This window comes from Triturus cristatus, chromosome 1_1 (genome assembly GCF_964204655.1).
Source record: "Triturus cristatus chromosome 1_1, aTriCri1.1, whole genome shotgun sequence".
NCBI lineage: Eukaryota > Metazoa > Chordata > Amphibia > Caudata > Salamandridae > Triturus > Triturus cristatus.
In genome coordinates this window covers 93,670,996-93,686,360 of record NC_140579.1, presented here as the reverse complement: position 1 = coordinate 93,686,360, position 15,365 = coordinate 93,670,996, and the positions used below count along the sequence as shown (strand labels likewise).

At 49.4% G+C, this 15,365-nt stretch overlaps 1 protein-coding gene across 1 annotated transcript in view; it reads right to left on the bottom strand.

Moving 5' to 3' along the window:
- Positions 1–15,365, bottom strand: part of LOC146869594 (uncharacterized) — a 243,168-nt gene that overhangs the window by 131,929 nt on the left and 95,874 nt on the right. Inside the window, exon 8 of the mRNA XM_085640151.1 lies at positions 4,824–4,859. Coding sequence (XP_085496277.1) covers positions 4,824–4,859 — 36 coding nt within the window. The remainder of the gene's footprint in view (positions 1–4,823; positions 4,860–15,365) is intronic.

The following is a 15,365-nucleotide window of genomic DNA, read 5'->3' as shown; positions in this document are numbered from 1 at the left end:
GTATTTTGCCCAATTTTGGGGGGTCAGCTGGAATTGACTGGAGGTATTTGCCTCCTTCACTATTAGTGCATCACAGTTTGGAGCCGATCGAGGTACTGCTTCGTTATAAAGGAGTTCGATGTGGGCTCTCCATGTGGTCTCCAGTATGTCCGAATGATGGTGCTGATTCCGGCCATTGATTAGTTGGTTTATTTGTTCCCAGAAGAGCCTGGAATCCCCCAATTTACAAGCGTGATGGAGTTAAGCCCAGATATGTTCTTGATGCTCTCTTTTTGTACGTTTTATATCATTTTTTAACTGTTTTCTAGTTTTTGCAATTGACGACAGAAGTTCCTGGTGGCATTCTGGGTCCCGAGATCATAATTGTCTGAGGTATTTATTTAGTTGTTGTTTTTGTTTTCTCAGGTTTTTATTGAACCAAACCGCCCCTTTAGAATTTCCCGCTTGGCGGACATAGGTGTTTTTGGAAAATGTATTGTTAATTTCAATAATAAACGACTCCCAAGCATTTATGGTTAGTGTGTCAGGATTGAATTTTTCCAAAAGGCTGGTATAGATGTTTACGATGGCCTTAATGTAATTCTTGTTCCAGCGAAGGCGTTTTAGATTATAACATTGTGTTAAAGATGATAGCGCCTTTACTTTCGCTGAGGTTTTAAAGGTTAGTAATAATGTAAAGGATTGTGGCTGATGGTCGCTTTCTGCCCGATCTTTAATCTGAAAGTTCGCAATGTGCGGAAGAAGGTCGTGATCTATAAAAGTATAGTCTATGATGGAACGTGTTTTTTGTGTAACCCTAGTATATGCTGCAGGCTTGTCGGCCGGACCTTGTCCATTAAGTATGCACATTGAGAGATCTTTCAAGCGAAATGCGCATTTTTTGCCAGAAGTGTCCTGTCGGTTGGGGGCTTGTATGGGCCCCTTTATTCCCATACTCTTTTCGTATAGTAAGTACATATTGAAGTTGCCCGACAGAATAATTTTAGCATCCAAATAGGTGAGTTTTAATGTTTTTATTGAAGTTATTAGTTGTTCAATTTTTAACTTCTTTGTTTTAGATGCAGGGTGAAAATAAATGTTAAGGATGAATAAGGTATAGGTTTCTGGGACGTCTATTTTGACGCACAACATCCAGGAGCAGTCTAGGTCTACACTGGAAGCCTGCCATGGAATTTCTGTAGAAATGAAGATAGAGAGACCTCCTTTGGCTCTTCCGTATTTGGTGACTCTCTTAGCTGGGTTCAGAAATTCCTTAAAACCTGTTATGGGAGATGAGGTTGTCTGCCAGGATTCTTGATAAAGGAGGATGTTGTATTGTGTGATAAAACGCATGAAATCTGGGTCTTCTAGTTTTGAATGCAGACCATGCACGTTCCAGGAGCAAATGGTACATCCTCGGTGCGATTGGGAGGCTTGTGTTGAGGATGGTCATGCCTTTCCCGAGGATATGCCTTCTCTTTTTAATACCCAGGGTGTCGAAGGTTTACCGGCTTCGGGGTACTCGAGAGTGATAGTTATTTTCCTGGCCTGATGCTCTTGATCTCTTGTTTGGTTTTCATTATCTGGGCCTTTTGCCCCTTTTAGGAGACTCATGGTGTAGGAGGGTGGTTGTAATGGGCTGGGATAACGCGGGGGAATTACCTTTTTTAACTCTATTCCCCATTTGGCGAATGTGGCCTTCTGCTGCCAGATGAGGTCGACATGCATTTTGAGAGAAAATGTAGCTATTGTTGCTTCCTGACCGGTAAGACACGTTTTTTTATTTAATTCAATACTTTCAATGTCGTTGGTGTTTATGTTGTTTAAGGATGGGAGAGCTTTAAATAATTTTAGCAAGACATTTCTATTTAATACGTCATGCATTCCACTTGAGACATATTGTGGGTTGAAGACGACTTTGTTATTGACTGGGGGATCGTACTCCGATTCATTATCCAAGATCTTTTCAGTATATTTCACCACCATTGGCTCTTGTGAGGTCTGAGATGGATCTCGGATTTCTGGTCTATTTTTTTGTTGGTAGTTTGCGCCTCCCCCCTTTGTTTCCACTAGTCGCCTTACATCTGTGCCAGTTACTTCTGCCGAGGTGGACGCACCCTGGTTGGTTTTCTTTTCTACCAACTTAAGGCAACTCACTGGTGTTGCCTGAATTCTAAGATGATTTTTTTCCTTCCTAGCTCCATTTTTGAATAGGCTGTATAATTTCCTTGGCGGAGGGGAATCCCTTAGATTTTGGTTCGATGTGTTAAGCGTGATTGGAGTATTTTGGGAAAAGGTTGATTGCTCCTTGGGGGTTAGTGCTTCTGTACTGCTGTGGATTGATATTACTTCTTGCGGTGTTAAATTTTGGATTGATGTTGCCAGAGACTGGTCTGATACCTTGCTTGTTTGTTTGCGCTTTCTAGATTTTCTCAGTCGTTTGCGTTCCCGCTTCGATAGGATCGTGGGGATTATTGGCTGTCTTTCCAGTGTTTTATTAAGTAGATCTTGAGGTGGAGAATCCTGGAGGCTTGGGTTTTCGAGAGCACTTCTTGGCTTATATATGGGTACTGTTGACTCAGTAAGTTTAATCTGTTTGGGAGTTGATTCTATTGCGTTACTTTTTTGGCCTACGGAAGGATTGGGGCGTTCTGGATTAGAACCCTTGAGCGCTTCGTTTAATTGCTCTGATTTTTTTATTACATCGTTCTTAGTTGGAATTATAGGCTTAGTTGCGACTTCCCTTGTTGAATTCAGGAGTTCAGTAAGTAAGGTTGGAACTAAGGCTAGTTTGTCAATTATTCTCGTACAATGGCAATGGCACATTTGGAAGGTAGTTTCCCGATCTTGCTGTACCTTTAGGATCATCTCGTTGAAACTTTGCAGTTTTTGTTCGACCCCTTGAACGTGAATTGCAAGAATATTTAAAAGGTCTACTTGAGTGTCTAATTTGTCTGCGTGTAAAATCATTGCTTTGCCAATTGTATCCATTGTACTTAGCAACTGGGGCCATACAGTGAATGTTGATGAGGCTGGGTTACCACTGTGGATCGAGTGAGGCCATTCGCCTAAGTGAACTGGGGAATTGATGGGTGAAGCCTTATTTTGGTTTTGTGATATCTTGAGGGCTGGATCCGTATAGTTTGAAAGGCAATTTGTTGTATCGTTTAGTATGTCCTGCCATGGGTGATCTATCATTTCCGACGATAGGGGGAATAGATCAGCGAGGACTTGAGTGTCAACACTTAAATTGGCTGTCGCCTGACTGATGGAGTTATCACCCCCCTTCTGTGGAACGGTCATACCCGTGGGACTAAGGGAGATTATATTGTGCTGGTTTTTTGAATTTATTGAGTTGCTTTTGCTGTAGTGATTGACTTTGTTACTATGACCGTTGTGAACGCTGTGTCCTGGTGGGGTTTGAAGTTCTTGGGACAGAAGTAAGTTATCCAGATGGAATTAGGATTGATGATGATGAATTAGAACCTCAGTTACCTCGGAATTTTTCCTTTGATAAATCTCCAGGGGAGGGAGTTTTTTAAATTGAAGACTCTGGTTTTCTTGATTTTCAGCACCCAGGATAACTGGGCCCGCATCTTTCTCTTCTTTCCATTCTATCTCAATATTTGTTATGTTGCTATCCCCAGGTGGGGTCAGGTTAGAATCTTTGGTGATTTGTGATGCTTTGTCGGTTTTTATTAGATTTGTGTGATTGGTTACTTTCAAGGCTTGACGGCTCCGAATTTCCTCCGATGTTTTAGTTGCTACTTTTAGGAAGTCCGTTATTAATGCTCGTTTGCTGCTATTCGGACAGGAATTACTCCATTAATGTCGTGCACTACTTTAAAAAAAAAGTATGACGCAATGAAGCACGATGAGGTGCAAATGCAATTCATACTGATATGACGGAGTGCGTGCGTCATTAAAAGTTTAATTGCTTCAAAAACACACACAAAGCAGTGCAAAAACACTAAAAATATTAAGAGGGGAGGTGAAGCATTGGAAGACTGTACCAAGAGGGAGGAGGCACTTGAAACTGAGCATAAAATTTAGCAAAATGACAGCAACTCAGCGAGGTTTCAACAAGAAACCCAAAGTACCTACAGTACAACCCTGGAGAAAATACAGCAGGGATTAATAACAAGCATTTGCAATGCAATCGGTCTCGTATTAGTGAAAGTTTGAGCTATTGGCATTGCAAATTATATTGCATTAGGCGTGCAGTACCTTATGTGGCTAATGAAGGCCCCTTTGCAACTCCACAGGTTACACCTAGTAACAGTCTGTGGTACTGCACCCTTTCCTTGCTTGTGGAATTTCTTTTATTACTTATGCTCCTGCTGGGATATTTTTGGCCCAAAAAACATATCTAACAAACATTATAATTTGTGGCGCCAATAACTCATACTTTCACTAATGCACGACCTATTGCATTGCAAATGCTAGTTATGTATTATTGTTGAAAATCAGATAACCGGCCAGCAACTCATTGAAGATGACAATTATCTGTTGGTGTAGCACTATTTATTGGAAAACAAATAAAAAGTATTGGTTAGCTACCATATGAGTGGATTGTGTGCGTGATTCAAAATACTCTCACCTGATGAGTCAGTCAGTCATTTAATACATATACCACAGTGAAGCACAGTTGCCTTACATTTAGATTTACCTTAGCTTTCTGTTGGTTTATAGTGTGGCTGGTGTTTTCTCCAAGATGCAATATTTTTATACCATTATATTTTGCAGTTGATATTGTAGTATAGCACCCACAGCTGTGACAGCAATGCCACAAGATCCACACAAATACAGGCATCATACATACATATATTTATTGTGCACACTACCTTGGCACCTGGCTCTCCTGGACGACCCACTGGCCCCTGTTGTAAAAGAACAGAAACAATTTTGTGTTTTTGTGTTAACACATTTCTGAAGGTGAGCTTTCTACACATGTAACATTCTTAGTAAGGGCTTTGGTGGGAAAAACTTCAGGAATAAGGGCAATATTGTGTATATTTCTAGTTTAGGGTTACATAAAACACTATTAAACATGTTTTTTTGCGTTTGTCTAGGACTTCTGTTCCCAAACCGCTGCTCTTTTTGTGTCTCAACGTCTCGTTCTGGCTTTCTCTTGATCCTGCTCTATGTTCTCGTCTTTATCTATTCTGCGCATCTTCCTTTGTCAACTTTGTTCTCTGTGCCATTTTCAAACTCGCTGCGATTTCCACACGCATTTGCACTCTCTCCTTTCTCTCGTCCTCTCCTTACTAATTAATTTCTAGGTATTCATGTTTTTTTTTTATTATTCTGTTCTGTCCAAACATAGTCCACCCCCACACCCCTCTTCCCTTTCAAGTGGTTCTAATTATACATCCTTTCTGGTTCCTTTTCTTGCGCACTGTTTGTGGACCCCCACCTCTCTTCCTGATCTTGCTTCTACTCGGTCTAACCAGCTGAGACTTTACTTTCTCTGCCAAGACATTTCAGAGCTCAACGGGTCAACAACGAAATGCAGGCCCTGCATGTCGCAAGTACCTGTGTATAAGTTAAACAAATATTCTCTGGGAAGGAAAAAACACAGGTACGCCAGTATCTGGCGCCATCTTGTGGTTTTAGCAGGGATAGTGACCACATGCCATCACCTCCAGAGACTACATACTCATTGGAGACCTGAACTTTCACCTCAACAACCTCAGCGACCTCAACTCCACCGCCCTCCTGGACAACCTCGCCAACATCGGACTGAAACAGCTCACCACCACCCCTACCCACAAGGCAGGACACTCCCTCGACCCCATCTTCGCAGGTGGGAGAACAACATCTGTTTCAACCATACCACTCAGCCCCTCTGGACAGATCACCAATGCATACACTTCTCTTTCAACACCGCCACCGCTCTCAAACCCGCAACTCACCCTCCGCAAAGCAACTGGAGCAAGGTCACTGAGGAGCAGCTCAACGCCACCCTCAGCCGCGACCCCCAAGGAAGCCAGATGCTCCTGCAGACGTCTCGAAAAATGATGGAGAAACAGCAAAACCACGGAAGACCTGACCACCTACAAGAACCTCATGACAGTCTACTATCAACGCATAAGATCCACAGAGAAGTCCTTCATTCAGAACAAAATCCTCACCAACTCCAGCAACTCAAAGGAACTCTTCAACATCATTCAGCAATTCACTAAGCTCCACAGAGAAGCCACAAACGTCACTCCCTCCCAAAGCCTCAGCAACAAGTTGGGCTCCTACTTCCACCTGAAAATCAAAGCCCTCTACGACAACTTCAGCAAACAGACTCCAGAAACCACCCTTCCCTCCAGCAACGGCAGCTGGACCACCATCACCGCCTGGACCCCGGTCACAACCGAAGATACCACTACAACCATGAAGCCGTACAAAAAGGGGGTGGTGATGGACGGAGCATCAGAACCAATCAGACACTCACACCCAGTCAACAGATCTGGGTTTGATCCATCACCGTTCTTTAGCCCACTCTGCCACCCCAGTTCAGACATGGCCATATGCAAATCAGTCTGACCCTGTGCCTCATGGGAACAGTCCAGCCCGAACTGCCAAGCCATGCCTTCCCTGGACCAGAAACAAGCTTCCTAGGACCGGTTTCTGGCATTTCAGCTGTCTTCAGCCAGGCTTGCTTGAATCCAGTGGCAAAGTGAGCAAGGGACTCACGTCTGAGCATACCCTGCCAACTTATGGCGAACAAAGCGGTACAAAAAGGGGGTGGTGATGGACGGAGCATCAGAACCAATCAAACACTCACACCCAGTCAACAGATCTGGGTTTGATCCATCACCGTTCTTTAGCCCACTCTGCCACCCCAGTTCAGACATGGCCATATGCAAATCAGTCTGACCCTGTGCCTCATGGGAACAGTCCAGCCCGAACTACCAAGCCATGCCTTCCCTGGACCGGAAACAAGCTTCCTAGGACCGGTTTCTGGCATTTCAGCCGTCTTCAGCCAGGCTTGCTTGAATCCAGTGGCAAAGTGAGCAAGGGACTCACGTCTGAGCATACCCTGCCAACTTATGGCGAACAAAGCGGTACAAAAAGGGGGTGGTGATGGACGGAGCATCAGAACCAATCAAACACTCACACCCAGTCAACAGATCTGGGTTTGATCCATCACCGTTCTTTAGCCCACTCTGCCACCCCAGTTCAGACATGGCCATATGCAAATCAGTCTGACCCTGTGCCTCATGGGAACAGTCCAGCCCGAACTGCCAAGCCATGCCTTCCCTGGACCGGAAACAAGCTTCCTAGGACCGGTTTCTGGCATTTCAGCCGTCTTCAGCCAGGCTTGCTTGAATCCAGTGGCAAAGTGAGCAAGGGACTCACGTCTGAGCATACCCTGCCAACTTATGGCGAACAAAGCGGTACAAAAAGGGGGTGGTGATGGACGGAGCATCAGAACCAATCAAACACTCACACCCAGTCAACAGATCTGGGTTTGATCCATCACCGTTCTTTAGCCCACTCTGCCACCCCAGTTCAGACATGGCCATATGCAAATCAGTCTGACCCTGTGCCTCATGGGAACAGTCCAGCCGAACTGCCAAGCCATGCCTTCCCTGGACCGGAAACAAGCTTCCTAGGACCGGTTTCTGGCATTTCAGCCGTCTTCAGCCAGGCTTGCTTGAATCCAGTGGCAAAGTGAGCAAGGGACTCACGTCTGAGCATACCCTGCCAACTTATGGCGAACAAAGCGGTACAAAAAGGGGGTGGTGATGGACGGAGCATCAGAACCAATCGAACACTCACACCCAGTCAACAGATCTGGGTTTGATCCATCACCGTTCTTTAGCCCACTGTGCCACCCCAGTTCAGACATGGCCATATGCAAATCAGTCTGACCCTGTGCCTCATGGGAACAGTCCAGCCCGAACTGCCAAGCCATGCCTTCCCTGGACCGGAAACAAGCTTCCTAGAACCGGTTTCTGGCATTTCAGCCGTCTTCAGCCAGGCTTGCTTGAATCCAGTGGCAAAGTGAGCAAGGGACTCACGTCTGAGCATACCCTGCCAACTTATGGCGAACAAAGCGGAACAAAAAGGGGGTGGTGATGGACGGAGCATCAGAACCAATCAAACACTCACACCCAGTCAACAGATCTGGGTTTGATCCATCACCGTTCTTTAGCCCACTCTGCCACCCCAGTTCAGACATGGCCATATGCAAATCAGTCTGACCCTGTGCCTCATGGGAAAAGTGCAGCCCGAACTGCCAATCCATGCCTTCCCTGGACCGGAAACAAGCTTCCTAGGACCGGTTTCTGGCATTTCAGCCGTCTTCAGCCAGGCTTGCTTGAATCCAGTGGCAAAGTGAGCAAGGGACTCACGTCTGAGCATACCCTGCCAACTTATGGCGAACAAAGCGGTACAAAAAGGGGGTGGTGATGGACGGAGCATCAGAACCAATCAAACACTCACACCCAGTCAACAGATCTGGGTTTGATCCATCACCGTTCTTTAGCCCACTCTGCCACCCCAGTTCAGACATGGCCATATGCAAATCAGTCTGACCCTGTGCCTCATGGGAACAGTCCAGCCCGAACTGCCAAGCCATGCCTTCCCTGGACCGGAAACAAGCTTCCTAGGACCGGTTTCTGGCATTTCAGCCGTCTTCAGCCAGGCTTGCTTGAATCCAGTGGCAAAGTGAGCAAGGGACTCACGTCTGAGCATACCCTGCCAACTTATGGCGAACAAAGCGGTACAAAAAGGGGGTGGTGATGGACGGAGCATCAGAACCAGTCAAACACTCACACCCAGTCAACAGATCTGGGTTTGATCCATCACCGTTCTTTAGCCCACTCTGCCACCCCAGTTCAGACATGGCCATATGCAAATCAGTCTGACCCTGTGCCTCATGGGAACAGTCCAGCCCGAACTGCCAAGCCATGCCTTCCCTGGACCGGAAACAAGCTTCCTAGGACCGGTTTCTGGCATTTCAGCCGTCTTCAGCCAGGCATGCTTGAATCCAGTGGCAAAGTGAGCAAGGGACTCACGTCTGAGCATACCCTGCCAACTTATGGCGAACAAAGCGGTACAAAAAGGGGGTGGTGATGGACGGAGCATCAGAACCAATCAAACACTCACACCCAGTCAACAGATCTGGGTTTGATCCATCACCGTTCTTTAGCCCACTCTGCCACCCCAGTTCAGACATGGCCATATGCAAATCAGTCTGACCCTGTGCCTCATGGGAACAGTCCAGCCCGAACTGCCAAGCCATGCCTTCCCTGGACCGGAAACAAGCTTCCTAGGACCGGTTTCTGGCATTTCAGCCGTCTTCAGCCAGGCATGCTTGAATCCAGTGGCAAAGTGAGCAAGGGACTCACGTCTGAGCATACCCTGCCAACTTATGGCGAACAAAGCGGTACAAAAAGGGGGTGGTGATGGACGGAGCATCAGAACCAATCAAACACTCACACCCAGTCAACAGATCTGGGTTTGATCCATCACCGTTCTTTAGCCCACTCTGCCACCCCAGTTCAGACATGGCCATATGCAAATCAGTCTGACCCTGTGCCTCATGGGAACAGTCCAGCCCGAACTGCCAAGCCATGCCTTCCCTGGACCGGAAACAAGCTTCCTAGGACCGGTTTCTGGCATTTCAGCCGTCTTCAGCCAGGCTTGCTTGAATCCAGTGGCAAAGTGAGCAAGGGACTCACGTCTGAGCATACCCTGCCAACTTATGGCGGACAAAGCGGTACAAAAAGGGGGTGGTGATGGACGGAGCATCAGAACTAATCAAACACTCACACCCAGTCAACAGATCTGGGTTTGATCCATCACCGTTCTTTAGCCCACTCTGCCACCCCAGTTCAGACATGGCCATATGCAAATCAGTCTGACCCTGTGCCTCATGGGAACAGTCCAGCCCGAACTGCCAAGCCATGCCTTCCCTGGACCGGAAACAAGCTTCCTAGAACCGGTTTCTGGCATTTCAGCCGTCTTCAGCCAGGCTTGCTTGAATCCAGTGGCAAAGTGAGCAAGGGACTCACGTCTGAGCATACCCTGCCAACTTATGGCGAACAAAGCGGAACAAAAAGGGGGTGGTGATGGACGGAGCATCAGAACCAATCAAACACTCACACCCAGTCAACAGATCTGGGTTTGATCCATCACCGTTCTTTAGCCCACTCTGCCACCCCAGTTCAGACATGGCCATATGCAAATCAGTCTGACCCTGTGCCTCATGGGAAAAGTGCAGCCCGAACTGCCAATCCATGCCTTCCCTGGACCGGAAACAAGCTTCCTAGGACCGGTTTCTGGCATTTCAGCCGTCTTCAGCCAGGCTTGCTTGAATCCAGTGGCAAAGTGAGCAAGGGACTCACGTCTGAGCATACCCTGCCAACTTATGGCGAACAAAGCGGTACAAAAAGGGGGTGGTGGGGGGGAGGAGCCAAGATGGCGACCGGAGCAGACGCTTGAGCGCCCGGCTCCGTCGGCCCGTGGCCTCGGACTACTATCCTGATGCCCATCCTCGCCGAATTTCGGGGTGCAACGTATGCGAAGGCGCGCTGACCGCGCTGCCGCTTTCCCGGAGTCTCAGCCCGCCCGGATGCCCGAGTTGTGGGTGCTTTTGTCCTCTGCACTAAACCCCTGCGCCATTATGGCCTTTGCCGGCCCCCTGGAAGCTCCGCAGTTACCGGACCAGCTAGCGCTAACCTGAGCCCCGCGGTCCCGATTTCACCTCGCACCACGGATCGTTGCCGGATGAGCCCGGGGAGAGACGGCCGGACACCTTCTGCACCCTGTGCCTGACGGGCTGGAGCTGTGGGGTGGGCCCCGGTGCGGCGGGTCTCCTGCCCCGCTCTGAGAACCGCGCTGTGGGAGGCTGCTGACCCCCTTCACCTATTGCCTGGCCGGCGGCAAAGAGAACCTGCGAGAAGAGAAGCGACGGTCGGCCTTCCCTGCTGCGGCGTAGACCTGAGGGGAATTGACTCCTTGCCGCGACCCCCCCCCTGGCCTTTGCAACGTACAGCGGCAAAACATGGCGTTGAGTGCCTGCTCGCGGCTGGGGGGTGATACTCCGGTCTCGCCCGCTGCCCACTTTGCCCTACCTCTTCCGGACACCAGCTCCACAGTGCCGTCCCGGATTGCTGCCGATGTGGGGGCCCGGCTCCCGCTGACATGCGGCTCCGTTCTGGCCGTCCTGCGGGACTTTCAACTACAAATGTGCGCTGGCCTGCAGGCGCTGAGTGAGCGGTTTGACCCCATACTGTCGGCTGCGGGTCGTGAGCGCTTTGTTTGTCATCCACAGGGCGTGGGTCTCCCGGTGCTTTTGTCCTCTTGCGGGGACACAACGGCGGTGTATGATTGTGCTGCACTGGTGCCTTCATCCGGCGTTCCCGGCACCCGGGATCCACCGCTCTCCACCTCAACGGCGGATACTTTGTCCCCCTGGTCATGGCTGCCTGCTTCATTGTTGCCTGCCTCACCGCGTCCGCAAGAGTATCCTGCTGAGCGACACCTAACGGCTTCGAGGACCCGTCCGCGGTGGCCTACTGCTTCCTATTTGTGGTACTCCTGTTCTTTACTTGCCAGGTTTGGACTTTATGTGGTGCAAAGAGGGACCTCAATAGACGGTCGGCGGCCATTTTGTGATCCTACTTCACCATCTTCTCACAAGCGGCCATCTTGTCTTTGTCTGCTCGGGACACGGGGCCTTCATGTAGGGGCTGGTTTAATCCCAAGCCCGCGATCGGGCCAGGGCTAGATTGACTTCTATCGCCAGGGTTCATGGACGGGCTGGCCTGGGACTGGAACTGTATGTATGTTTTGTGCGCACTCGTCGTGACTTGTCCTCCTTCGCTTAAATTGTGGTGACATGGTATCTTCGCATGCAGTTTTTTGGCGTAGTGGGCTCTCAGTTTGTGGAGGCCATAACTGGCTGATGGTTTGGGGCGCTCTGGTGTCCCGTGGGCTCCTCCCCGCCTTCTTTTCTGTTTTCTTAGTCTCTTTATTCTATTCCTACTTTCTCTCTTGTCTATATTTCGGGTTCATTGGGCGACAGGCACTATGCCGGGGGGGGGGTAGGCCGTAGCCTCCGCATTGGTGTAGGGTGGGGGGGTAATACTCTGTTCTTAATTAGTTCTATGGGCCTTTTCTTTTATGTCTCTGTGCTCTACTTGCCTCGATTCGGGGTCCGGGTGTGGGGTGGATCGAGTGGGGGCGGCTCTGGAGGGGTGCGTACTTGCTCATGTGACTATCCTGATATATCTCTGCACCGCCTCACTGCTTGAGATTTTACTTCCATTGTTGTTTTTACTGATGTTGCTGCTCTCCCGTGTGGTGAAGCTATCTTGCGGACTCGAATCTCCTTTGTTCTTATCCTTCACTGACCTTTTCTTTCCCTGATAAAATTATCTTAAAAAACTTAAAATTAACCTTCACTTCTCCTTCCCCGGGTGTCAAAGATATCTCCAGTATGTAACTCATAACTCGTTGCTAATCTTGACCGTTGACGCACGGGGGATGTAATGTGGGTATCAGTGCTTTACTGTATCGTGGCCGGCCTGACGGTTGTAGGCCCGTATTTGTTCTTTTAAGATGCACGAATAAAGGTTTTAAAAAAAAAAAAAAAAAAAAAAAAAAAAGGGGGTGGTGATGGACGGAGCATCAGAACCAAGCAAACACTCACACCCAGTCAACAGATCTGGGTTTGATCCATCACCGTTCTTTAGCCCACTCTGCCACCCCAGTTCAGACATGGCCATATGCAAATCAGTCTGACCCTGTGCCTCATGGGAACAGTCCAGCCCGAACTGCCAAGCCATGCCTTCCCTGGACCGGAAACAAGCTTCCTAGGACCGGTTTCTGGCATTTCAGCCGTCTTCAGCCAGGCTTGCTTGAATCCAGTGGCAAAGTGAGCAAGGGACTCACGTCTGAGCATACCCTGCCAACTTATGGCGAACAAAGCGGTACAAAAAGGGGGTGGTGATGGACGGAGCATCAGAACCAGTCAAACACTCACACCCAGTCAACAGATCTGGGTTTGATCCATCACCGTTCTTTAGCCCACTCTGCCACCCCAGTTCAGACATGGCCATATGCAAATCAGTCTGACCCTGTGCCTCATGGGAACAGTCCAGCCCGAACTGCCAAGCCATGCCTTCCCTGGACCGGAAACAAGCTTCCTAGGACCGGTTTCTGGCATTTCAGCCGTCTTCAGCCAGGCTTGCTTGAATCCAGTGGCAAAGTGAGCAAGGGACTCACGTCTGAGCATACCCTGCCAACTTATGGCGAACAAAGCGGTACAAAAAGGGGGTGGTGATGGACGGAGCATCAGAACCAATCAAACACTCACACCCAGTCAACAGATCTGGGTTTGATCCATCACCGTTCTTTAGCCCACTCTGCCACCCCAGTTCAGACATGGCCATATGCAAATCAGTCTGACCCTGTGCCTCATGGAACAGTCCAGCCCGAACTGCCAAGCCATGCCTTCCCTGGACCGGAAACAAGCTTCCTAGGACCGGTTTCTGGCATTTCAGCCGTCTTCAGCCAGGCATGCTTGAATCCAGTGGCAAAGTGAGCAAGGGACTCACGTCTGAGCATACCCTGCCAACTTATGGCGAACAAAGCGGTACAAAAAGGGGGTGGTGATGGACGGAGCATCAGAACCAATCAAACACTCACACCCAGTCAACAGATCTGGGTTTGATCCATCACCGTTCTTTAGCCCACTCTGCCACCCCAGTTCAGACATGGCCATATGCAAATCAGTCTGACCCTGTGCCTCATGGGAACAGTCCAGCCCGAACTGCCAAGCCATGCCTTCCCTGGACCGGAAACAAGCTTCCTAGGACCGGTTTCTGGCATTTCAGCCGTCTTCAGCCAGGCTTGCTTGAATCCAGTGGCAAAGTGAGCAAGGGACTCACGTCTGAGCATACCCTGCCAACTTATGGCGGACAAAGCGGTACAAAAAGGGGGTGGTGATGGACGGAGCATCAGAACCAATCAAACACTCACACCCAGTCAACAGATCTGGGTTTGATCCATCACCGTTCTTTAGCCCACTCTGCCACCCCAGTTCAGACATGGCCATATGCAAATCAGTCTGACCCTGTGCCTCATGGGAACAGTCCAGCCCGAACTGCCAAGCCATGCCTTCCCTGGACCGGAAACAAGCTTCCTAGGACCGGTTTCTGGCATTTCAGCCGTCTTCAGCCAGGCTTGCTTGAATCCAGTGGCAAAGTGAGCAAGGGACTCACGTCTGAGCATACCCTGCCAACTTATGGCGAACAAAGCGGTACAAAAAGGGGGTGGTGATGGACGGAGCATCAGAACCAATCAAACACTCACACCCAGTCAACAGATCTGGGTTTGATCCATCACCGTTCTTTAGCCCACTCTGCCACCCCAGTTCAGACATGGCCATATGCAAATCAGTCTGACCCTGTGCCTCATGGGAACAGTCCAGCCCGAACTGCCAAGCCATGCCTTCCCTGGACCGGAAACAAGCTTCCTAGGACCGGTTTCTGGCATTTCAGCCGTCTTCAGCCAGGCATGCTTGAATCCAGTGGCAAAGTGAGCAAGGGACTCACGTCTGAGCATACCCTGCCAACTTATGGCGAACAAAGCGGTACAAAAAGGGGGTGGTGATGGACAGAGCATCAGAACCAATCAAACACTCACACCCAGTCAACAGATCTGGGTTTGATCCATCACCGTTCTTTAGCCCACTCTGCCACCCCAGTTCAGACATGGCCATATGCAAATCAGTCTGACCCTGTGCCTCATGGGAACAGTCCAGCCCGAACTGCCAAGCCATGCCTTCCCTGGACCGGAAACAAGCTTCCTAGGACCGGTTTCTGGCATTTCAGCCGTCTTCAGCCAGGCTTGCTTGAATCCAGTGGCAAAGTGAGCAAGGGACTCACGTCTGAGCATACCCTGCCAACTTATGGCGAACAAAGCGGTACAAAAAGGGGGTGGTGATGGACGGAGCATCAGAACCAATCAAACACTCACACCCAGTCAACAGATCTGGGTTTGATCCATCACCGTTCTTTACCCACTCTGCCACCCCAGTTCAGACATGGCCACATGCAAATCAGTCTGACCCTGTGCCTCATGGGAACAGTCCAGCCCGAACTGCCAAGCCATGCCTTCCCTGGACCGGAAACAAGCTTCCTAGGACCGGTTTCTGGCATTTCAGCCGTCTTCAGCCAGGCTTGCTTGAATCCAGTGGCAAAGTGAGCAAGGGACTCACGTCTGAGCATACCCTGCCAACTTATGGCGGACAAAGCGGTACAAAAAGGGGGTGGTGATGGACGGAGCATCAGAACCAATCAAACACTCACACCCAGTCAACAGATCTGGGTTTGATCCATCACCGTTCTTCAGCCCACTCTGCCACCCCAGTTCAG